The sequence below is a fragment of the Sorex fumeus genome, unplaced genomic scaffold, assembly GCF_029834395.1.
Source record: "Sorex fumeus unplaced genomic scaffold, SorFum_2.1 ptg000039l, whole genome shotgun sequence".
Lineage (NCBI taxonomy): Eukaryota > Metazoa > Chordata > Mammalia > Eulipotyphla > Soricidae > Sorex > Sorex fumeus.
In genome coordinates this window covers 36,444,332-36,467,607 of record NW_026606096.1, presented here as the reverse complement: position 1 = coordinate 36,467,607, position 23,276 = coordinate 36,444,332, and the positions used below count along the sequence as shown (strand labels likewise).

At 46.5% G+C, this 23,276-nt stretch overlaps 1 protein-coding gene across 4 annotated transcripts; it reads left to right on the top strand.

Moving 5' to 3' along the window:
• Nucleotides 1-1,838: 1,838 nt before the first annotated feature.
• Nucleotides 1,839-21,505, top strand: ZNF330 (zinc finger protein 330). Of its 4 annotated transcripts, XM_056119087.1 has the most exons (10): nt 1,839-1,968; nt 3,837-3,966; nt 4,661-4,680; nt 4,790-4,860; nt 8,536-8,615; nt 15,678-15,804; nt 16,175-16,279; nt 18,022-18,068; nt 19,221-19,338; nt 20,521-21,505. In XM_056119087.1, the coding sequence occupies exons 2-10, from the start codon at nt 3,847-3,849 to the stop codon at nt 20,799-20,801; spliced, it is 969 nt and encodes a 322-aa protein (XP_055975062.1). In that variant the 5' UTR covers nt 1,839-1,968; nt 3,837-3,846; the 3' UTR covers nt 20,802-21,505. The 4 variants fall into 4 exon arrangements, with proteins under 4 accessions (XP_055975062.1, XP_055975060.1, XP_055975059.1 ...); XM_056119085.1 differs by lacking the exon at nt 4,661-4,680; XM_056119084.1 differs by lacking the exon at nt 4,661-4,680 and having other exon boundaries at nt 1,846-1,959; nt 3,833-3,966.
• Nucleotides 21,506-23,276: the final 1,771 nt, after the last annotated feature.

Sequence of the window (23,276 nt, the reverse complement as noted above, 5' to 3'; positions counted from 1 at the left end):
ATGCTTTGTAAATTGGCAGGAGGGCAGATAAAGGGGGGGGGGGACAAAGGGAAAAAGCAGAAGATTCAGAGGATTTGAAGTATTCATTAAGAGGGAAAACTGAGAAAAAGTTGCTAAAATAGGAGGTAGGCTAATCGGTGGTTGGGCTGTTGCACTCTAGCGATGCAATAGATTATCCTAAAGATAAGGTCTGGGCTGTGTTCCAGAAAGCAAATCCTATATTGGGGTGCGGGTCACAGGTCCAGGAGGTGAAGCCTTCAAGAACCCAATACCATAGGATCTTCTATGTGGATGCTAATGAGGCTCAAAGGACTGCCACCCATTGCCTCTTTTGCAAACCACAACACCCAAGAGGAGAGAGAGAACAAACGGGAATGCCCTGCCACAGAGGCAGGGTGAGATGGGGGGTGGGGGTGGGAGGGGTACTGGGATCCGTGGTGGTGGAGGATGGGCACTGGTGGAGGGATGGGTATTTGATCACTGTATAATTGAAACCCAAGCACAAAAATTTGTAAGTCTACAACTATACCTCATGGTGTCTCACTAATAAAAATTAAAAAAAAATATATAGAGTGCCAGGGGTCTGACACTTCCCTCCTCCTAGAAAAAAAAGAAAAAAAAAGAAAAATTTTCCACAATAACGAGTAGGTGCAAACAGCACCAGTTAAGGCTTGAGAGACTCCAGGAGAAGCAATCATCAGAACCAATGATCTGAGAGGGTAAAAGAGGACTGACCCACCTCCTAACCAAGGGACAAAGGAGAGAGAGAGAGAGAGAGAGAGAGAGAGAGAGAGAGAGAGAGAGAGAGAGAGAGAGAGAGAGAGAGAATGTGTGCATGCGCGTGTGTTTTGTGTGCGTGCATGTGTGTGCGTGTGTATGTTTGTCTGTGTAAATGCCCTCCTTCCCAAGGAGAAAATGAAGGGGATGGCTTTGTGGGGAAGACATCAGGCTGCAGGTAAGCACAGGAACCTCTCAGTGTCTGTATTGCAAACCATAATGCCCAAAAGTAGAGAGAGAGAGACTATGGGGACTATGATCTGCCATGGAGACAGGGGGAGGGTGGGAAAAGGGGGGTATACCCGGGATATTGGTGGTGGGGAACGTGCACCGGTAGAGGGAGGGGTGTTCGATCATTGTGTGATTGTAACCCAAACATGAAAGCTTGTAACTATCTCACGGTAATTCAATACAATTAAAAAAAAAAAAGCACACACCAGGAGTCCAGAATGTGGAATTCTACAAAAGAATGGAATTCCAGAGGGCTCTGAGGGCACAGGGGACAGAGGACATTAGAACAGAGCCTCAGAGGGCACAGCTTGACCAGCTAATAAACTAGTGGTACTTGTAAGGCATAAATGATGTAGGTGGCTGGAAGTTTCCAATAAACCTGGGAAGAATTAGGACCCCCCCCCCCCCGGCTTTGCATATTTTTTATTTCTCCTTTTGCGAAGCAATAAAAGGAAGAATTTGGGCTGGAGCCATAGCACAGCGGGTAGGACGTTTGCCGCACACGGGCCAACTGGGGTTCGATTCCCAGCATCCCATATGCCCCCCTTCGCAGCACCGCCAGGAGTGATTCCTGCGTGCAGAGCCAGGAGTAACCCATGAGCATCGCGGAGTGCGGCCAAAAGAGCAAAAAAAAAGCATGAATTTTTTTCGCTTCAACTTTTCGCCTCATTTTTTTACCCCCCTCTCGCACTCAATTCATTGGCCCACGCCCCATGGGCATCTCAGGGAGCCCCGCCTCTAGTGGGCGTGTCCGGGGCGTGGCGAACGGGAGTGGGCGTGTCTCGCGCCGCGGTGACGTCAGGGCGCTGCCGCTGACGTCAGAGGACATCCGGCGGGGCTCCGCGTTCCCGGAAGCGGCGGTGTCCGCCTCCCCGGGGGTCCCAGTAGCGTCGTCCCCGCGGGCGCGCGCCTGGACGTGGGGCTGCTGCCGCCGCGGGCGTCCCCGCGCGGGTGAGCGGGGTCGGGTGTCCGGCGGGCGGGGGACCGTGGCGGCTGCTCCGGGCCGCGTGGCGCCTCCGCCGAGTCTCCTCTGGCCGCCCTCTGGCCCCCGCGGTGCAGGCGGGGCGCCCGGCTGGGGGCGCGCGGGGCTGGCCGACCCCCCTTTCCCGGGCCCCGGAGACGAGGTTCCCGCCCCCGAAGTTCACCCCCCACCAAAGAAAAGCAAACCCGGGGGGGAGAAAAAGAATCGGAGCCAGAGGTCTCCCCCCCCCCCCCCCCCCGCCCCATCCCCTGTCCAGATGGAAGAGACGCACCTGGAGGCCCCGCGCGCGCGGGGGCTGCGGGAGGAGCCCCCCCAAGGGTCCCCGCACCGCACATCGCCGCACCCTTGGGACGCGGGGGCGCGGGGACGGCCCCTGCGTTGCTGCCCCACCACGCGGGGCAGGGGCAGCTTCCCACCCCGGGCGCTGGGCGTGGCCTGGGAGGGTCTGGATAGGTGGTGGCTGTGCCCCCCGTGGTCCCCGAGACTGAGAGGTGCCCCTTGTTGCAACCTCTGGCCTCAGGTATCCTCGGACACGGACTGTCCGGGGGCACCCGGCGGACAGGGGTCTTTGGAGAGGTCGGGGGAGATGGGGGGACCCTGCTTAGAAGGGGCTGTGCGGGCATCGCTCCTGCCTAGGGGCCTAGACACCACGACTTTTTTTTTTTTTTTTAAGGAATTTCTGCAAATTAACTTGGGAGAATCATGCATGGGAAAGTTTTAGGTCTTCTAAAGACCCAAGAAACTTGAGATTTGGTTGCCATGGAGGCCAAGCAGCCCAGGGTCTGCCCAGGTGGCTGAGTGCCAGCTTGCAGCGGGTGGGCGCCTGGTGCTTGTGGATGGGACCAAAGGCCAAAGATAAATGCTTGGTGTGTGTGTGTGTGTGTGTGTGTGTGTGTGTGAGTGTGGGTGTGTGCGTGCGCGTATATGTGTGTGCGAGCGATCAAAATGGTCTTATCCACAAAGTGATGAAAGCCCATTTGGGAGTCTTGATTCTTTATTTGAATACAAAAGGGGTACTTCCTAAAAAAGTGAATTTGAGCCCCGTTAAATGCTCACCTCAGCGAAAAGGGCCGCTTTCAGAGCCAGAGCAACTATGAATAATGGTATATTTCCAGAGAGAATAGTTGGCATGGGGGGTGTTATTTGATTTTCCTGTAAGATACTTCATTTTGATATTATGTCGGGAAACAGTTCAGTGTGCTCTTACTTCAAATCCTGCCAGGGCAAGTTGGTTCTGCTCTAAAACATTAAAATACTGGGCAGATAATGTACTTTTTGATGACTTTTGGTTAATATATGTCTAATATGTATATATATTTTTTGTCTAATATATTTTTAAGATTGTTTTTAAAGAATCCTTAACATCACAGTAACTTGTTTTCTCAGTAGCAAAAGGAGACTTTTAGCTCTCAGGATAAAGCTTTTATTTATTTATTTTTTTGATTTTGAGCCACACTTAGCAGTGCTCAGGGCTTACTCCTGGCTCTGTACTCAGTGATCACTCCTGTCCCAGTTCAGGGGATTAGAGGGGTGCTGGGGACTCAACCCAGATCTGTCCATGCAAGGTAAACACCCAATCCACAGTGCTGTCCCTCCAGCCAGATAAAAGTTTTTCATGTTTGCACTTAGTACAATGGTTTAGTAGTGCCAATGAGTCTTATTTAAAAAATCTCCTTGTATAATGTGTGTTTAATATTTCATAAAAGTTAAAAATATGCTTACCTGTCACAGTGTCTGGGCAAACTTTAATAAGCACGAGAACATTTTATTCTATGGTGCTTCGTTTTGTCTAAAGAGTAGCTGCACCCAGGCAATTGCATATTTCTCTGTTCTTTTAAGCAGAAAGAGGGGGGACAATGCCTAAAAAAAAGACGGGCGCCAGGAAGAAGGCAGAGAACCGCCGGGAACGCGAGAAGCAGCTGCGAGCATCGAGAGGCACCATAGATTTAGCTAAACACCCTTGCAATGCTTCAATGGTAAATCTTTTTTGGGGGGTTGGTACTCTTTAACAGCCATCTGATAACCATCCGAAGTAGATGTGGACAAAGTCAGTGAATACACAGTGAGACGGAGGAGATTTTCTGAATTTGAAATAGTTGGAAACATACATTATTTTTACCAAGTCTCAGCAACGGGGGTGGTGATTTTTGTGGGTGAACGCACAATGCGCGATTGTACAGAGTGTGAGCACTGGACACGGGACTAGCACCCAGCACATGTCCATACAGGGAATGAGCCAAGCACGCATCCGTACAGAGAATGAGCTTTGGACGTGGGGCTAGCGCCCAGCATGCATCCGTGCAGAGAATGAGCACTGGACGCGGGATGAGCGCTCAGCATGCATTCATACAGATAGCGCTGAACACGGGGCTCATACCCAGCAGGCATTGGTACAGAGAGTGAGTGCTGGACACAGGGCGGGTGCCCAGAGCTGCTGTTGGCGCAGCTGCAGTTAGCACCACGATGAGCCAGTCGAGTGCGGGGGGTGAGGTTCAGTTTTCAGAGAACTGTGATTCTACAGCTTCTGAGAGCTCAACTTTGGGAGGAGGGACTTTCCTGGGCATAGGAAGGAGGTGGTCTCGGGAGCCACAGTGATGTTCACCAAGACACTTTTAGAATGCAATTTGTTGTCCCTAGAAAAATAACTGTTTTTGTTTTTACATTTTGCAGGAATGTGACAAGTGTCAGAGGTAAATATTTTTTTATTCTTATCTGTTCCCTCTTTTCTCTGCATGTAGTAATACTGAATCCCGATCATATATGCCAGCTATTGACTGCTTTATGTTTCTGTTTTTCAAGGCGGCAGAAGAACAGAGCATTCTGCTATTTTTGTAATTCTGTCCAGAAGTTACCAATTTGCGCACAGTGTGGTGAGTACGTGATCACTGTGGACTGATGCCTTTTATCAAAACGTTTTTTTCAGCAGTCAGTCATTTGGAGCCTGTGGGTTCATCATTATTGCTTATAATCATGTTCTGCTTTGCCATGAGTAATTAGTCATTTGACTTCTCAAGCAGCTTTCTGAAAATTGATTAAGTTCCAAGTTAGATGTAGGTTACTAACTTGTTTTAAACAATCAAAAGATCAGATTTTAGACTAACGTAAGTGCGCTTGTGTTTTTAATTAAACAACCTTACATTTGTTGGTATCCGTTCGCTTACTTTCGAGCATTTTGATTCTTGCTCATATTGTTTTTAGCATGTGAGAACACAAGGGCGATGTGTTCCTCAGTTCCCACTCATCAGTTTTGTCCTTAGTTGTTTCCTGTTTGGGTTTAGCAATAGGATTCTTGATTTCCCTTATCTTGTCTTCCTAAGTGATTGGAATAGAGTTACTGAAGCTACATGCCCTGTTCCCAAGCATAAGTACAAGCATTCATTTGGAGTGAAATAGATGACAGTTCGTTAGGACAGTAAGATTGGTGCTTCCTCATAAAGTAACAAAATAGGAGACTGACACCCAAGAATGGCCGAGATTAGTACCAGGAATTTTACTCCATGGCCTGGAGGCCAACCACACATGCTAGGGGAAAAGGGAGCTCAGATAGAGAAGGGAACACCAAATAAAGGTGTTGGGAGAATCCTCCCAGGATGGGAGAAGCATGCTGAAAGTAGACTATAGACCAAACATGATTGTCACCCATTGCCTCTTTTGCAAACCACAACACCCAATAAGAGAGAGAGAACAAAAGACAGCGTGAGATGGGGGGGTGGGGGGTGGGAGGGATACTGGGATCCATGGTGGTGGGAAATGGGCACTGGTGAAGGGATGGGTATTTGATCATTGTACAATTGAAACCCAAGCACAAAAATTTGTAAGTCTGCAACTGTACCTCATGATGTCTCACAAATGAAAAAAAAAAAAGAAAGAAAAAAGAAAAAAAAAGATCGGTGCTTCCTAAGTAGTCCTCCACAGAACACATGAAGTTAAAGCTCTTAAATCAGTGCCTGTGTCTGGGAAATCCTGCCTGCTTTGCCCCCGTGCCCTGGCCTGGCAGAATTCTGTTGCATATGTTAAAGTTTCTGAAGACCCTAGTGAAGAAAACCATCATATTCCCAGCCGCTCTCCCCTTTCAGTGTTCATTTGAACATGCATCTTTTTTTTCTTTTTTGGGTCACACCCAGCGATGCTCAGGGGTTACTACTAGCTCTGCACTCAGGAATTACTCCTAGTGGGGCTCGGGGGACCATATGGGATGCTGGGATTTGAACCCGGGTCGGTCTCGTGCAAGGCAAACACCCTACCCGCTGTGCTTTCGCTCCAGCCCCACATCCTTTTTGATTATGAAGAATAGTTTCAGATGGAGCACAGTTGGGATATGCTCATCTAAAGGTGTTTATGTATCACAGCTTGCAGAAAGTTAGGGTTGTTGCGGTCATGTCCCGGAATATTTCTAGTACAGTTCTGGTTTTCAGAGAAGAGATAGTTGAGTTCTCCAAGGGACTCGGAAGAGGACACTGGCCCGCTCTCGTTGCTCATCTCTCCTCAGTGGCATTCAGGAAGCAGCTGGGCATCGACTGTCTCTCATTTTCAGTTTCTCTTTTTTTCCTGCTCAGGTAACTAAGAGAGAGTGGGAAATTGAGCATCTACAGTTTCTTTTTTTTTTTTTTAATTTTTTTTTTTTTTATTAGTGAAACACCATGAGGTACAGTTGTAGATTTACAATTTTTTGTGCTTGGGTTTGATTATACAATGATCAGATACCCATCCCTCCACCAGTGCCCATTTTCCACCACCATGGATAATATCCCCCCCCACCCCCATCCCCCCATTCCCCCCTGCCTCTGTGGCAGGGCAATCCCCTGTGTTCTCTCTCTCCTTTTGGGTGTTGTGGTCTGCAAAAGAGGCATTGAGTGGCAAACATGTTCAGTCCATAGTCCACTTTCGACATGCATCTCCCCTCCTGGGAGGATCCTCCAAAGACCCTTTATTTGGTGCTCCCTTCTCTATCTGAGCTGCCCTTTCCCCTAGAATGCCCGGCTGGCCTCTAAGCTATGGAGTAATCCTCCTGGTGCTGATCTCAGCTATTCTTGGGTATTAATCTCATACTTTTTTACTTTATATCCCCCAGATGAATGCAATCTTTCTATGTCTATCCCTCTCTTTCTGACTCATTTCGCTTAGCATGATACTTTCCATGTTGTACCACTTGTATGTAAATTTCATGACTTCATCTTTTCTAAGAGCTACATAGTACTTCATTGTGTAGCATCTACAGTTTCTTGATGTTCCATTTTATGGAGTCTGAGATGGGTGATGAAGGTGTCACCATTAATCCTGACATAGTTTGCGATGCGAGAACTTTCCAACAGCACTTTAGGTTTGAGATTTGCTGCTAGGTCACAACTTACGGGCTGTATTATGATTTCCAGTTGAGTCACTCTATTCCTGTTTTTGTGCTGGAGCACTGTTTTCATGTTCTTTTGGGAGAGCATTTACCTGGGGCTTCTGTTTATAAATTTTTACATAGGTAGAGATTTTCAAAAACAGACCGGATAAGTTTTGTAATCATTTACTTGGTTTGGTTTAGTGTGAGATGCTGGTTGAATAACCCAAAACAGACTTGTCTTTTCTGTGACTTATAAAATACGAAATTCATTTTCCAGCATAACTTTTTAAAACATTTTAATTCATCTAAAAGTTCACAAGTTTTTAAACAACTAATGTAATTGTTGTGGAGCATGTCACTGTCACTGTCCTCCTGTTGTTCATCTATTTGCTCGAGCGGGCCCAGTAACGTCTCCATTGGAGACTTTGTTGTTACTGTGTCTGGCATATTGAATACGTCACGGGGAGCTTGCCAGGCTCTGCGGTGCAGGAGAGATCCTCTCGGTAGCTTGCCGGCTCTCCGAGAGGGGCGGAGGAATTGAACTCGGGTCGGCTGTGTTGGCTGCGTGCAAGGCAAACACCCTACCGCTGTGCTATTGCTCCAGCCCTGTTGTGAAGCATAATCTGCAATTTCTACTTTTAGTATGAACAGGAGTTAGCATATAAATTCTTCGTGCAATACATCTTTACAGGTTTGTTAATGTATTTTTAATTCAAAAGTTCTGGTTATCACATATATATAAAAATGTCATTTTTTTGTTATGTAAAGAATAAATAATGTTTATTTCTCCCCACTTTTAAATATTTCCATAGGATAGCCTATCTATAAAGAGGTTAGCCAGTATTTGCGTAGACAGCTAAGTCTTGAGGAATGCAGATTTAGGGGTGCAGACTGTATTAACTTTTGACTTCCCTGAAACTTTATCTCTTTAACTAGAAACTTTGCTATTAAAAATACTTCACACGTATTTTGTATTTATGCAGATATCGTGCTGTAATTTTTACAATATTGTGTGCCATATTATAATAATGAAGCAAGCTAGGTAAAGAGAAAATGTACTTGCAGCACTGTACCTTACTCTGAGTCTGTAACTTGACATCGTCTGTTTTTATAGGAAAATCCCAGGGAGTGGCCTCACACAGCTGAAGTCCCATGTTGTATAAGGGTCAGCTGTCCAATTCTGCGTAACTAACATGGCAAATCTCTTTTTTCCTAGGGAAGACAAAGTGCATGATGAAGTCTTCAGACTGTGTCATAAAGCACGCAGGTGTCTACAGCACTGGCCTTGCCATGGTGGTAAGCTTGTTGTTCTTGTTGGATGAATCACTTCCCAGGGGAAAGGGAGGCTGTTTGGACTAGTGGTTACTTTTTTTTTGTTGGGGAGGGGGCAGCTATATACAGGGGTTACTCCTGGCTCATGCACTCAGGAATTACTCCTGGTGGTGCTTGGGGGACCATATGGGATGCTGGGAATCGAATCCGGGGTGGCCGCATGCAAGGCAAATGCCCTACCCACTGTGCTCCCACCCCACTAGTGGTTACTTTTTTCTCATGGGCAGTGCCTTGGTTCTGTCCCCCTGGAGTCATCCGGGTTGTCTGTGGCATACTTGTATGACTCGTATAATTTTCCTTAATATTTGTTTGGGTTTGGCTGCGTCCTTCTTTCTTACTGGGAAAGGTACAAAGAATGGAAACTTCTAGACTGTTGACTCAAGCAAAAATCTTTCTTGCTTATGGTACTTTCTAAATACATCATAGTTATTAGGCTTTATAAAATATCATTTACTTTATAGAATATTACTGAAGTGATTTTAATATCATGTCAAATATACTGAAAGTCCTGCTAGCCAAGATTTAGGTTTAAACAGCCTCATTCCAAAAAACCACACGGTATTAGATTTTTAAAACTTCACATTTTAAAAAACTGCACATAGTTAACACAGATTTAGACAGTTTCTTTATTAAATGTAGAAAAATTTTAAAGGACATTCTAAATAGTGAAAATGTGTTGTGTGATGCATTTTGCTCTCATTTTCTCATTTTCTAAAACTACTGTCCAGTTTTACTGGATTTTGATACACTCAGGTCCAGATTTCAACTCGCAAGGAAAAGTGTATGTACAATACTCTACATGAACCTCCAGTTTTCTATCATGAGGCATTTACGTATTTCTCATGTATGTATCTTACAAAATCACAAAGCTAGAATTACTCAAAACAAACAAAAACAAACACTGTCCTCCCTTTATTCATCGATTTGCTCGAGCGGGCCCAGTAACGTGTCCATCGTGAGACTTATTGTTACTGTGTTTGGCATATTGAATACATCACGGGTAGCTTGCCAGGCTTTGCTGTGCAGGCAAGATACTCTTGGTAGCTTGCCGGGCTCTCCGAGAGGGGCGGAGGAATCGAACCCAGCTCGGCTGGGCTGGCTGCGTGCAAGGCAAGCGCCCTACTGCTGTGCTATCGCTCCTGAATTTATCTCTTTTAAATATCGGGTTGTCAGTTATATTATTTAAAAAGCATACTGATCGTCCTTGCTGACTTGCTGATGTCTGTACCAGATTCTTTGACATATCTGAATGTGTCTGTTTGAGGTGTGTGTGTATGATGCTGGTGCCAGGGAGCAAACCCCTGGGACTTGCACATGCAGACGTGTGTGTGTGTGTGTGTGTGTGTGAGAGAGAGAGAGAGAGAGAGAGAGAGAGAGAGAGAGAGAGAGAGATATGCTGATGCCAGGGGAGCAAACCCTGGGACTCGCACATGCAGACAAATGCTTTACCCCATGCGCCATATCCCAGGCCCTCGGTGGTCTCTCTCTGTAGAGAAAACCTTTGCAGTAGCATCGTGCAGCATTAGCTAGAAATCCCACAAAGTGATTTTTTTCTGGCCACCTTCTCTTTGCTCTGCTCTTCCCCGTTTTGTGCCTTCAGTGGAGGACCGAGGCAGGAGCCTACAGAGGGGAGTGGGCAGACTGGGTGCTTACTCCCAGCTCATCGCTGCTGGCTTCTGGATTGGACAGGGAATGGCCACACAGTCCTTGGCCAGGATGTCCCTTTCCTTCTAACCAGGGTGTTTTCTCTTGGCTCTTGGAATGTTCCAGAAACTCACCCTCTCCCTCTTATATCATCCCCTAATCCTTTTTTTGCAAGCCCTTGCCTTTGCTTTTTCGGTGATTCCTCACTCCCCTGCATTATTACTCATGTTGAGTGTCCATGAGATCCTGTGCAGTCAAAGACTTTTTTATTTATTTATTTATTTATTTATTGAATCACTGTGCGAAAGGTTACAAAGCTTTCAGGTTTAGGTCTCAGTCATGCAAATATCAAACACATTTCCCTTTACCAATACTTATTTTTTACCATGAAGAACCCCAATAAAACCCCACCCCCCACCCCTCCCAGTCCCTGTGAGGCAGATGAATTCTAGTTAACACTCTATCTGCTTTGATTAGATTCACTGTTTCAATAAAAGATTCACCACTATTATTTAGAGTTTACCCCCCCCCCCCCCCCCCCCAAATCAGACATGCTGAAAAAGCATTGTGAAGTGATTTGCTTTCTACAGCTGGGTTCAAGAATTAAATGTTGGTTTTGGATTTCTGCTATTTTACTTATTGACCCTGGAAGTATTTCTACTGAAAGTCAGATAGTTAAGAAATTGGTTTCTGTGCTCTGGAGTCGTGGCCGTGCCGGCGAGCCACTCGTGGGGGGCAACTGGTGGCCTCGGTAGGGTGTGAAGGGCGGACCGAAACGCCCCCCTTCCCATGAGGTTTTAGTCGCCCCCACACCCCCGGCTCATACCTGCTGTCCACAAGGCTCCCATGCGGCCGCCATCTTTCTTTCCAGAGAGGAGAGGGCGACTGGGGCAACACCCTTTCCCCTCCAGACAGACATGATGGCCTGGATTAACGCATAGTCCGTTCACTTTTCTGCTCCAAGCTGCCGGGTTCTGCATTAAGTCCTTGTGCTTCTGGGGCCGTGGCTGTGCTGGAGAGCCGCTCGCGGGGGGCAACTGGTGACCTCGGTAGGGCGTGAAGGACGGACCGGAACGCCCCCCTTCCCATGAGGTTTTAGTCGCCCCCACACCCCTGGCTCATACCTGCTGTCCACAAGGCTCCCATGTGGCCGCCATCTTTCTTTCCAGCGGGAGGAGGGCGGAAGGGAGAGTCAAAGACTTTTGAGAATTTGCTGTTGCACTGATAATCTTGAAGAGCTCTGGGTGGCGGAATGCTGAACTGACATCCGAAGACTTGACCATAGAGTGTCGAGCGCAGTGACCACCTCTCTGGGACAGAGACTTAGTCTCGGTGTACCTCGTCTGCGAAGGGGAGACCCTCAGTTCAGGTTACCTTAAGATTCTTTCCTGTCCTCAATAGTTTTGGGTTATGACTGTGTTATTGAAAGGTGCAGTCTTTACGTCTTCCACAAGATCGCAGTCTTACCCTCTTGTTTCATTCCCTGCTTTCCTTTGTTGGCAGGGTAGGGGTGGGGTGGGGTGAGAGGCCTCCAGAGCAGAGCTCAGGGACTACTGCCAGCAAGGCTTGGCTCTTGCGTGTGGCTCTGATGGCTCAGTGCTGAGGCACTTTGATGTGCTGCTTGGCCCAGAGGTGTCAGGGCCCCTGGGTCACACCTGGCAGTGCTCAGAAGGCCGCGTGTTTCGGGGGATCAAATGCCAAATGCTTGGCTAAGGAGGGCCCAGCATATGCAAGACATGTGCTCTTTAAGCTATCTCCCTGGCCCAGATTGTCTTTCTCCTAAAGAAATAGAATGATTTAAAGCATAATTTGCCTTGAAAGGAAAAAGATACTCTTAAAAGTTTATTATTTCTCTCCGTTATTCTCAAAAAGCTATGCTTTATAAGCTTCACAGCCAAGAAGGAATTTTCTTAAATCAGTATAACGAGTATATATAAAAAAAAATGCAATTTTGGCCCGAGTTTCTTTTACCATGCAGCAGCTTTTCAATTCATATAGTACTGCTTGCTTATTTTTAATTTTTGTTACCTTTGCCAGTGAAATCAGGTCAGTGGAAACTTCTTTGATGTCCAGATCCTGCAGACTTCTTCCGCCTGTCTTTTTCTCAAAGTATTTTACTGTTTCAGGTCTAATCTCTTAAGTCTTTGATCAGCTTTGAATTAATTTTTGGTATGGTGTGAGATACGGATCCAGTTTCTTTCTTTCTTTTTTTTTTTTACAAGTGGTTATTCAGTTTTCCCAGCACCATTTAATGAAGAGGTTGTGGTTTTTTTTTTTTTCTTTTTTGGGTCACACCCGGCGATGCACAGGGGTCACTCCTGGTTCTGCACTCAGGAATTACTCCTGACGATGCTCAGGGGACCATATGGGATGCTGGGAATCGAACCTGGGTCGGCCGGGTGAAAGGCAAACACCCTGCCCGCTGTGCTATTGCTCCAGCCCCTGAAGAGGTTTTTTTCTTGCTTCACTTCATACAGCCCAGGTACTTGCATCTGTCCGTATATCTGAGGATTTCTCACTGTGTTCTCAATACTGATTCATTGGTCTGTCATCCTGTCCTTACTTTAGTACTGTGGCGTTTGGATTGCTATATAGTATATTTTACATTCAGGGGATATGGTATTTCCCAACTTCTTTTTATTTTTCTTAGGATGACTTTGGCCATTCGTGGGCCATTATGCTTCTGTGCTAATTTTAGTAGTGTTCTAATTCTTTGAAGAATGTTATTGGAATTTTGATGGGAATCGCATTATGTCTACATAGTGCTTTGGGTAGGGTGTAGTCACATAATACTGCAGATAAAGGACTATTATCCAAAGTCTATAAAATTCACAAAGCTCAGCAACAAAAAAGCAAATAACCCCACCAGAAAATAGAAGAGATGAATAGATAGTTCCAAAAAGAAGACATGGGGCTGGAACCATAGTACAGCAGGCTATACAGTTTACCTTGCCTGCTGCTGACTCATATTCAGTCCCCAGCATTCCTTCTGGTTCCCTGAGCCACACAAAGAGTCATTTCTGAGGGGGCTGGAGCGATAGTACAGCCGGTAGGGCGTTTGCTGTGCATGCGGCCAACCCGGGTTCAATTCCCAGCATCCAATATGGTCCCCTAAGCACCACCAGGAATAATTCCTGAGTGCAGAGCCAGGAGTAACCCCTGTGCATTGCTGGGTATGACCAAAAGAAAAAAAAAGTCATTTCTGAGCCAAGAGTAACCCCTGACACAACAGATGTGGCCCAAAAACTCAAAAAGACACGCACGACACGAAAAGACTCATTACAGTGGGGTGGGTAGGGCGCTTGCCTTGTACGTGGCCAACCTGGGTTCAGCCTCACCCCTCTGTATGGTTCCCTGCATCCAGCCAGGTGTGATTCCTGAGTGCAGAGTCAGGAGTAAACCCTGAGTACTGGGTCCTGTGGTCATGAAACCAAAAGGCTCATTATCATTTAATGTCATGGAAACACAAATCAGAATGACAACGAGGAGTCGCTTCATGCTAGTGAGCATGTAAAAAAACCCAAAAGCAACGAACACTGGTTGGGGGTGGGGTATAGAGTGAACCTGCTTTCCCCTTGGGGCGCAATGCCATGTGTTCCGCCCGCTATGGAAAAAAATGTGGATATTTCTCAGAACTACCAGAAAGAAGCCTCCATTTTGGCCCTGCCCTCTGACCCCTAGATATCTACCCTCCAAACACAAAAGCATTATTATTAATTACTATTAACATTATTTTTTTTTCTTTTTGGGTCACACCCGGCAATGCACAGGGGTTACCCCTGGCTCATGCACTCAGGAATTACCCCTGGCGGTGCCTGGGGGACCATATGGGATGCTGGGAATCGAACCCGGGTCAGCTGCGTGCAAGGCAAACACCCTACCCGCTGTGCTATCACTCCAGCCCCATTAACATTATTAATTTGAAAAGATATACGCACACCTATATTCAGGGCAGCTCTGAGTACAATAGCCAGGATATGGAGGCAGTCCAACTGTCCAGCAACAGCTGAGCGGATAAAGAAGAGGTGAGTGCAAACAGTGCAATGTTATGCTATCACTGGAGGAAAAAGTCATGTATTACTCTGTAACTTGAGTGGAATTTGAGGGCACCGCCAAAAATATTGACCCCACAAATAAGACAGGCAGGAGGACAAATACATAATGATTTCACTCAGAGGTGGTATATAAAGAAATGGGATTCGCTTGCATCCACTGTCCAAAATCGCCACCGCGGCCCCAGGTGGACGCCACCATCTGGGGTGGCCCTCACCAAGATGGAATCTGCTGAAAACTTGGGAATGTGGGTTTTGTGACTGAAGTCTCTAGGCTTTCTCGGGGTGAGGGTGGGCTCCCTCCCCCCACCTCGTCGCATTTCTGGAAGCCACATCCCAAAGCTGCACCCAGTTAAAACAGCTACTCCAGCCTTACACTCCCAGTGAAAATACTGAACAATCACGATGATCTCTTGTACCTGTATTACAACCAGAATGCACAAAAGGAGAGAGGGAAAGAAGGAAATTGCCTGATGTAGAGTCAGGCTGTGTGTGTGTGTGTGTGTGTGTGTGTGTGTGTGTGTGTGCGCGCGCGCGTGTATGTGTGTGTGTGGTGGGAGATGGTGGTAGGCAAATGGGTCTTTGGTGGTAGGAAATGTACACTTGGTGGAGTGGTGGGTGTTGGATCTTGTATGACTGAAACCCAATCATGAACAGCTTTGTAATGGTCTATCTCACAGATACTCAATAAAAAATTAAAAAAACAAAAACAAAACGGGGCATCAGACCAACCCCATCAGGATGCTGGAATACCAACCTATGAGTGCCAGGTTTAGGGATGGGGGGAGGGTCTGCAGAACCTGGTGGTGCTCAGGAACTAAGGGCAAACTCTCAATTCGCAGATACTGGGGAGGGGTTGGAGGGAAGGGATGTGGTGGGGGTCGTGTCATTGTCATCAGTACCAGAAACTGAAACACCGTTGTAACCCTGTTACCCAAACTATTTTTAAAAAGCTCGTTTCCATTCCGAACTTGCTGCAGATACTGTTTGTGTGGACTTCAGACCCACTTGGGATTGGATCTAGACCCACTTGGGATTGGATCTAGTTGGATTATGGTGTTTTCTGTTCCTTGATTGATATGAGTGATTCCTATTAGATTCCTATTCCTGGTTTCTCCCTTGCTGCTTTACCTTGGTACCCAAGCTTTGGATAGAATAAAAATAGCTGTGGGAGAAAGTTTTTTTGATTGCTCGGAGAACTTTCTCGAATTTTGCAAGGTTTTCCCAGCTCTATCTGCGGCCACCTGCTTGTCAAGGAGCGTGGGTGAGCCTCTCACTATCTGGCCCGTCCCGTACCGGTGACGGAGACGGTCTTTCTGCTGGTCCGCAGGGCGCCATCTGTGACTTCTGCGAAGCCTGGGTGTGCCACGGACGCAAGTGCCTGAGCACCCACGCATGCGCGTGCCCGCTGACGGACGCCGAGTGCGTGGAGTGCGAGCGCCGCGTCTGGGACCACGGTGAGTGCGGGGGACGGGCACTGCGCCCGTGGCTCAGCTGGAAAAGGGAAGTACCGCGGGTGGTCATTGACGCCAAGGTCGCGAGGGGAAGTGGGCAGGCGGCAAAGGTCTAAGCATCCTTATCCGAGGGGCCAAAGACTAGCGGGACCTCGCTTTCCTCTCTGGCTCATTTTGGCAATTTTCACTTTAGCCTTGACCAGAACAAAAACAAGTGGCTTTTGTAGTTCAGGCGTGTGCATCTGGAGTAACTGACCATTTCTCCCCCCTCCTTTCCCTCCCCCCCCCCCCCCAGAACTTTCGCTTATAGGTAGGACTTTGAAAATTCAAGTGGATCACATTTGCATTTATTTATTTATTTTTTATCCAATAGGAGGCAGAATATTCAGTTGTTCTTTCTGCCACAACTTTCTCTGTGAAGATGATCAGTTTGAACATCAAGCCAGCTGCCAGGTTTTAGAGGCGGAAACATTTAAATGTAAGTTCTTGGATGTTCTTTATACTCCAGCTTTTTTTTTTTCCCCTTTTACGGTGTGTTAAACTGAATGAGCAAGGAAGCTTAGTTTTCATGAAGCCTCAAAGAGATGGATCTGACCCGCTGTTTTCTCTTTTCGGAAATAGATTTACAAAACATATTCCCCCACCTGTTTAATTTCCCAGCAAGGATACCAGGGCCACATTTGGTCGGGCCACGTTTGGTCGGGCCATGCTTATCTCTCGATCCCACACACCTCTCTCCAGCCCACACACACACAACACACAGCCTCCACCCCACTCACCTCTCTCCATCCCAGACCCCTTTCTCCCTCCCACATTCCTCCCTTCCCCCCACACATCTCCCTCCTCCACCCCACACACCAGCAGTCACCAGAGGAGAAGATTGGGTGTCTTCTCCCAGATTTAAACTTGTATTTGTACAGACACACTTCTTGCAGATTCTAAAAAATAATTCTTATTTTCCTAGTTTAAGACTGGGAAATTGTTTTCTTTTTCAAATAGAATTTTCAGTCATCGAGATGATATTGAAGTAATTTTTGTGTACTTACATATACCTGGCAGTAAGGACTTCATTTGTTTCAACTTTCATCATTGGCAACATGGGACAAATAATACAAATTTAACTGAGATATTCGCTTTGTAAGAAAGCGGGATGGTTGGATAGGAACAATAATACGTACATAATTAAGGTCATCATCTTTTGAGTAAAAAAAATGAGTCTCCCATTCGCATTGAGAAGGCTCCCCATGAACCAGGCAAACTTAACTAGACAAAGAATCCCCAAGTTAGAAATCTATGGTTAGCTTCTAAATCCGAAATAAAAAACAAGTTTGTTTTATTTCCATATGGAGCTTTTCAAATCCTCTACGTGTATCAAAAGTTCATAGCTTATAAACTCGCTACATCAGGGCATCATGCAGTTTGTTTTCTCTTTATCTCTGCTACGTACTGTTCCTTTCTGTGTTCTAGCACATGATGTTTTCTCTTCTTTTTGAGGTTCTGTGACTTACAGTACTGCTCATGATCGACTTTCGTACATATACGATCTTCCAGTCCCACCCCCTTGCTTCTTTCCATCTGTGTCTCAGGATTGACCCCCACTCCCACCCCCTCCCCCTCAGTTCCCTGCCTCTCGGAAACAGTTTTGTAAACTAATTCTGAGGTCTAGCATGTGGTTTTTAAATATTATTGCACTTATCTTCAGGTTTTTCTTAGCTGTACTTAATGGCCGAAATTGGCCTGATTTTTCCCACTTGCACTTTATTTTCTCTCTAATAGTCATTTTTCTATCAAAATGGCTTATTTTCTGCCAGAAGTTGTGCGGAAAAATGCCAATTGTCGGCTCCAGCAGAGAAGATTGTCTACTGATGGAGTCATTCTTTTTAAAATTTAACCATCAGATAATTAAGGGCAGTCTTGCTCCAGCTGATGACACCGAGGAAAAGTGATGTTTTACCATTTTAGCTTTCTAAATATGATCAAGAAAGTTTGCCATCCCGAGATCTGGGGAAGTAGGGGGAAGTTGGGAGAGCGATTGAACCTGTGTAGTGAAAGAAGGCTCTGTGTGTGCAGTAGTAGATTCCTTCCTCCCGGCCTGGGATCCCAGTGCATTTTCGAACCTCTAGGTTGGACTAGAAAATGCAAGACAGGGTGAGAATCGATTTGAGTGTGATAGTTTTTCCCCTCCAAGTTTGAACCTGGACACTGCGCTTCCTCCCACAGGTGTGTCCTGCAACCGGCTGGGCCAGCACTCCTGTCTCCGGTGTAAGGTACCCTCTCCAGTGTGTGTTTGTGTTTTCCCTCTGGTTTTTAATCCCAGACTCTTCCACCACTACTTGGATAGTTTGTCACGATTGCTATTCTATGCGGAATCTTCTAAGGCATGTAGTATATGCCCTGAGAGATTGTGGAATTGAAGTGGAGAAAAGTTGGTGACTTCGCGAAGGCATGCAGTGAAGGCTGGCTTAAAGTGGCCTCCAGGGCTTGTCTCCTGAGTCTTTGCTCAGTGCTCTTGTTTTGTTTGATGGGCTGGTTTATTTTTGGTGTCCGCTTTTGAACCCAGGGCATATACTCGACTGCGGAGCTCCTTCCCTCCGTGTTTCTATGCCTTAGTGTTTGGGAACATTCTGGCTGAAATGTCAGGGGTATGTTTCCACAAATTTCCAAAAGCTTTTAGGAGAGTTTGGATAAAGTGAAGGTTTTCAGAATGTTTATTTCCTTGGGTCTCCTCCAGAGTTTTGGTGTGTCGAAAGTCATAAAGCCGACGCGGGTGATTAACTTCCTCTCAGACTTTTCTCTGGTTCTTACACTCCTAACACATCTCTGGTTCTTGTGCTCCTAACTATTCTTGGTTCTCACGCTCCCATTTCTGTCTCTCTTTCTCTCCCTGCTGGACTCCAGTTTTACCAACAGGCTGAGGTGTCAGTAGTGCTGTCTCATCTGCCTTCTGTTACTTGTCCTCCATCTCTGCTCCCTCTGCTGTGCACCCATTCTGCATCAGAGCTCGGATAAGACTTCCATCTCCCACGAAACCTTCCCCTACACCCACCTTTGCTGACATGTTTCTCTGCCCTCGGCCCTGTGCGTGGCCTTCTGTCTCCTGACTGTCCCCCACTGTGTCTTGTGTCTGCTTCTCCACTTGTCTCTTGTCACTCATGCCCATGAGGACGGTTGGCACTGTGCCACCTGGGACTTTGTGAGCACTCAGCTTCGTGAATGAGTGATGTGCCTACACCTTCTACCCCGGGTCCCAAGGATCTCAGCAGAGAGCACTCCTTTAAAAAACTGAGCCCCAGAGGTGACCAGTGCACCCTGACCTTGGCCCTGACACAGTCTTCTCTTCAGACTCCGTTGTTTAATGACAGCCCTGTATTTTTTTTTCAATCACGTACTAAATTGCAATCTTCTGCTTCTCTCTCCAGGCATGTTTCTGTGACGATCATACCAGGAGTAAGGTCTTTAAGCAAGAGAAAGGCAAACAGCCTCCCTGCCCCAAGTGCGGACACGAGACCCAGGAGACGAAGGACCTGAGCATGTCGAGTAAGACCCTCGCCCCCTCTTGTGTTTGTCTCTTTTTCCTCTTCGCAAAGACCAGTGTATTCTTTTAAGTTGGTAGAATTGGAAAATAGCCACGCAGTTTCTCAGTTTCACCTTAAGAAATAGGCCATCATTCTCCTGGATTATTTGGCATTTGCCTCAGCTCATGACATAGTGACTATTCAAATCAAGACCAAAAAAGCACTGTTTCTGTTTGGCTGAGGCTTCTCGTTAAATAATTGAGTAGCCGTAAATCCCTCATATTTGAGGACTGGTAAGTTGGCGTGTGTTCTAGTCTCATCATGGGGAAATGGTATTTGAGTAGCTGTGCTCGTTGTGGGAGAGATTGTGGAAACATTACTAAGGCTTGCTGCCACTAATGCAGCTCACAATTTTATTAAAAAAGAATTTGATTCTTCACCGGTCGGGTTGGAACCATAACTCTGAATTTATAATACTTAATATGATTCGTAATAATTTGCCATCTAGGAAGTTGCATAGTGAGGTGAGATTTTGCTGATTTTTTTTTTTTTTTTTTGCTCTGGGTGTTGCTAGTCATACTAAGAAGAAATAAAGCTAATCCATCGGGTTTAGGCATTTGCCTTGTTTGTGGCCAACCCTGGTTCAGTTCTCAGCAACCTATATGGTTCCCTTGAGCAATGTCAGTAGTGGTCCCTGACTACTGACCTAGAATTAGAGAGGAACTGAAAGGCTTTGTTTTCTAAGACATCTGAATGTTTAAATCACTTATCTTAAGAAAAATGGAGTGACATAAATTCAAGTATTAGATGATTTATGAGGTTTGAAATCATCTTTCAGTTCATCGGATGATATTAGTTTTATCATGCCTTATGCAGCTTAATTTTGGAGAGTGCTTTTATTTTTCTTCATTTTTCTGCATTTTTAACAAGATTTCAATGTCACTCTCCCATCTCTACTCTTTGCTACGTGGTGTGTGTCTGTACAACTTGGGGTAGGATGACAATGCTTGCCGTTTCCAGGTTCAATACGTAACTTCTGTCCAGTTAAGTATTAAGTGAGGACATTAGGAATGTGCCTGCTTTTTTTCATTTCGGAGTAAGAAACAATCCACCGTTTATCTATCTCTTCTGTGCCTATCACCGAGGAAAATGAGAGTGGAGAGAACTCAAGCTAAGGGGGCTTGCCCTTCTCTCTCCTTTGCAGCCCGCTCCCTGAAGTTCGGTCGGCAGGCAGGAGGTGAAGATGGAGATGGAGCTGCTGGCTATGATGCCTACTGGAAGAGCCTCTCCGCCGAGAAGTACGGCGATGCCAGCTACCAGGACGAGGAGGAGGAGGAGGAGGAGGACGAGGCAGAGGATGATGAAGAGGAAGAAGATGAAGGGGCCAAGGATTCCGATGCCGAGTCATCTGACTTGTTTACTAACTTGAATCTAGGAAGGACCTACGCCAGCGGCTACGCTCACTACGAGGAGCACGGGGATTAGGAGAGCCTGTGGCCCCCATCTGCAAGCAGGAGCTGGCATGCGCCAGTGATGCGTGCGGGTGCTCCAGGAGCACCGTCACTGGCCATGTGCCATGCTGGTTGCTTTTATGAGGCATGGAGCAGGGCATAGGATTTCTTTTTAATAGGATCTGATAATCAGGCATAAGAAAATGAGTCTTAAATATAAGATGTTTTTAATCAAGCCGAGCAATTGGAGCATCATGGATTAGATTTTTACCGACTGCAGTAGTCTAGTAAGTTTTGCCAGTTAGATGTGTACACAGGATAAAGGAATAGGATGGTAATATATTTGTTTGACATGAAATGGCTATAATTAAGAAATCTGCTTATAAATTCACTTTTGTCTGATTTTTGTAAAATGCCATGGGTAAAATGAATTATTGTATTTTTTTCCTTGTTATAGCCACAGGAAAAAAAGTGAAATGTTAATTGAATTCTAAATTTTCGTTATTTTTGTTACCTCAAGTAGACCAGGATGTGTATGTTTCAGCAGTCCACTCTCCCTTGTCGCCTTTCACTGTGTGTGTCTTTACTAGTACTTTTCAATGCCTAAAAATATACACAGAGGGGACTGCTCAGCCGTTTTTCAGTGACAAAGAGTCAGAAATAGCATTACTACCAGATGCTTTACCTAGGAAATCTCATTTCTTTGTTCTTTTTGAATAAATCGAGTATTTCACTTAATATATTTCTGATGTTTTAATTTCCTGTTCTCAGCTTTTCGTATATGTGCTGCCGAAGCGAGCACATATAAGTGATTTCAGCTTTTAAAACCTGTTGGAAAGCATGCCCGTGTTTCTGTTGACTCTCAGAGCTTCACGTTTTGTCTAGTGTGTGAGAGAGACTGACCGTGTGGGGAGTGCGGTCAGATGTTAGATGTTGCCAGAGCCCTTCTTCCGTAGTAAGTGAGAATGGATGGTTGATGGCGCTGGTGTCCATTGGTACAATGACTGGAGGGCAAGAATGCATTGTCAAACTGACTGGCATTTGAGAAATACAAGAAACGGGTCGCAGGAGGGTAAGGTTAGATGTCTGTGCTAAACCACCCTTCCTCTTTAGAAATGTCAGGATCAGAAGGCAGTGCCAGGCCATGGAAAGCCAAATGTTCAAGCCAGATGCTCAAGGAAAAGCTTTATCTCTGGAGGACTAAGCTATCAGCCCCCAGCCCCGAATGCAGTTGTCTGAAACTTAAGACAGTAGCCAATCAAATGAGGTCTGTTATACCAAGGTCAGGCTAGCATTTAGGGAAACCCAGGCCCCTGACGGGCTGGAGCGATAGCACAGCGGTAGGGCATTTGCCTTACAAGCGGCCAACATGGCCGACCCAAGTTCGATTCCTCCGCCCCTCTCGGAGAGCCCGGCAAGCTACCGAGAGTATCTCGCCCGCACGGCAGAGCCTGGCAAGCTCCCGGTGACGTATTTGATATGCCAAACACAGTAACAACAAAGTCTCCAGTGGAGACGTTACTGGGCCCGCTCGAGCAAATCGATGAACAACGGGAGGACCGTGACCGTGACCAAGCCCCTGACACGTGTGGTAGAGACACCCCACCGAAGATCCTAAGGTCCTAACTCTATTTCTTTCTCAGCCTGTAGGCTGAGCTTACCCCTCCTGGTCAGAGCAACACGTGCTCCCCAGCTGGTGACTGCTGATGTCTGTTCCCAGGTATTGTGCCTCTCCTGTAGGACTCGCCCCCATCTCCAGGCCGTGTGTCTGAGAATTAGGGCAAACGAATGGGTTAGTCAAAGGGGTCCTTGTGAAACACTGTTCATGACCACCCCTTCAAAGGAGTCCTTGTGCCGAGGGCAGAAACAAGACTGGGCCAAAGAGGATGTGCAAATAATCCTGTGTCTGCTGGGAGGGGCTCGTGGGGTCGCTCGAGATGAATCTCGGGTGCTGGCTTGAGAAGTTGGGAGTGTAAAGGAATTCAGCAAAGATTTGATAGCACCCACACTGGGTTCAAGAACAGAAGGATCCAAGATAAACACAGCCACTACGAATACCAAGTGAAGGCAACGTGGAGCTAAGGAGTGAGAAGTTAGCTCAGTTTCAGGATCAAAGTCAACTTCATCTGAAGTGACTGGTCCCCAGAGGAAGGATGGAACACCTCCGCATCTGTAAGCTGGTGGCCATTCCAATGGGACCTAGGGTCATTGTCCACGGCTATGGGATGTTGGAGATGAAGTTGAGCCTCCGCAGGGGCCACCTTGCTCAGTGGACCGGTCAGAAGGTCATCAGGCCAGTGGTTCATTCTGGGTGGCACAGACCTGCATTCTAGCCTGTGCTGGGAAAGTCAGTTCACTGGCATGAGATCCCATATGATACCCGGTCAGGGGGTCATCTTTAAAGCAAAGGCCTGGGACTTGTGAGCCATTGGTATCACATACTTGGCCTTCTGGAAACTTCTGCCAGAGTTCTTGCTGTAGTGTTGAACTGGAGTTTCCACTCTGTCTG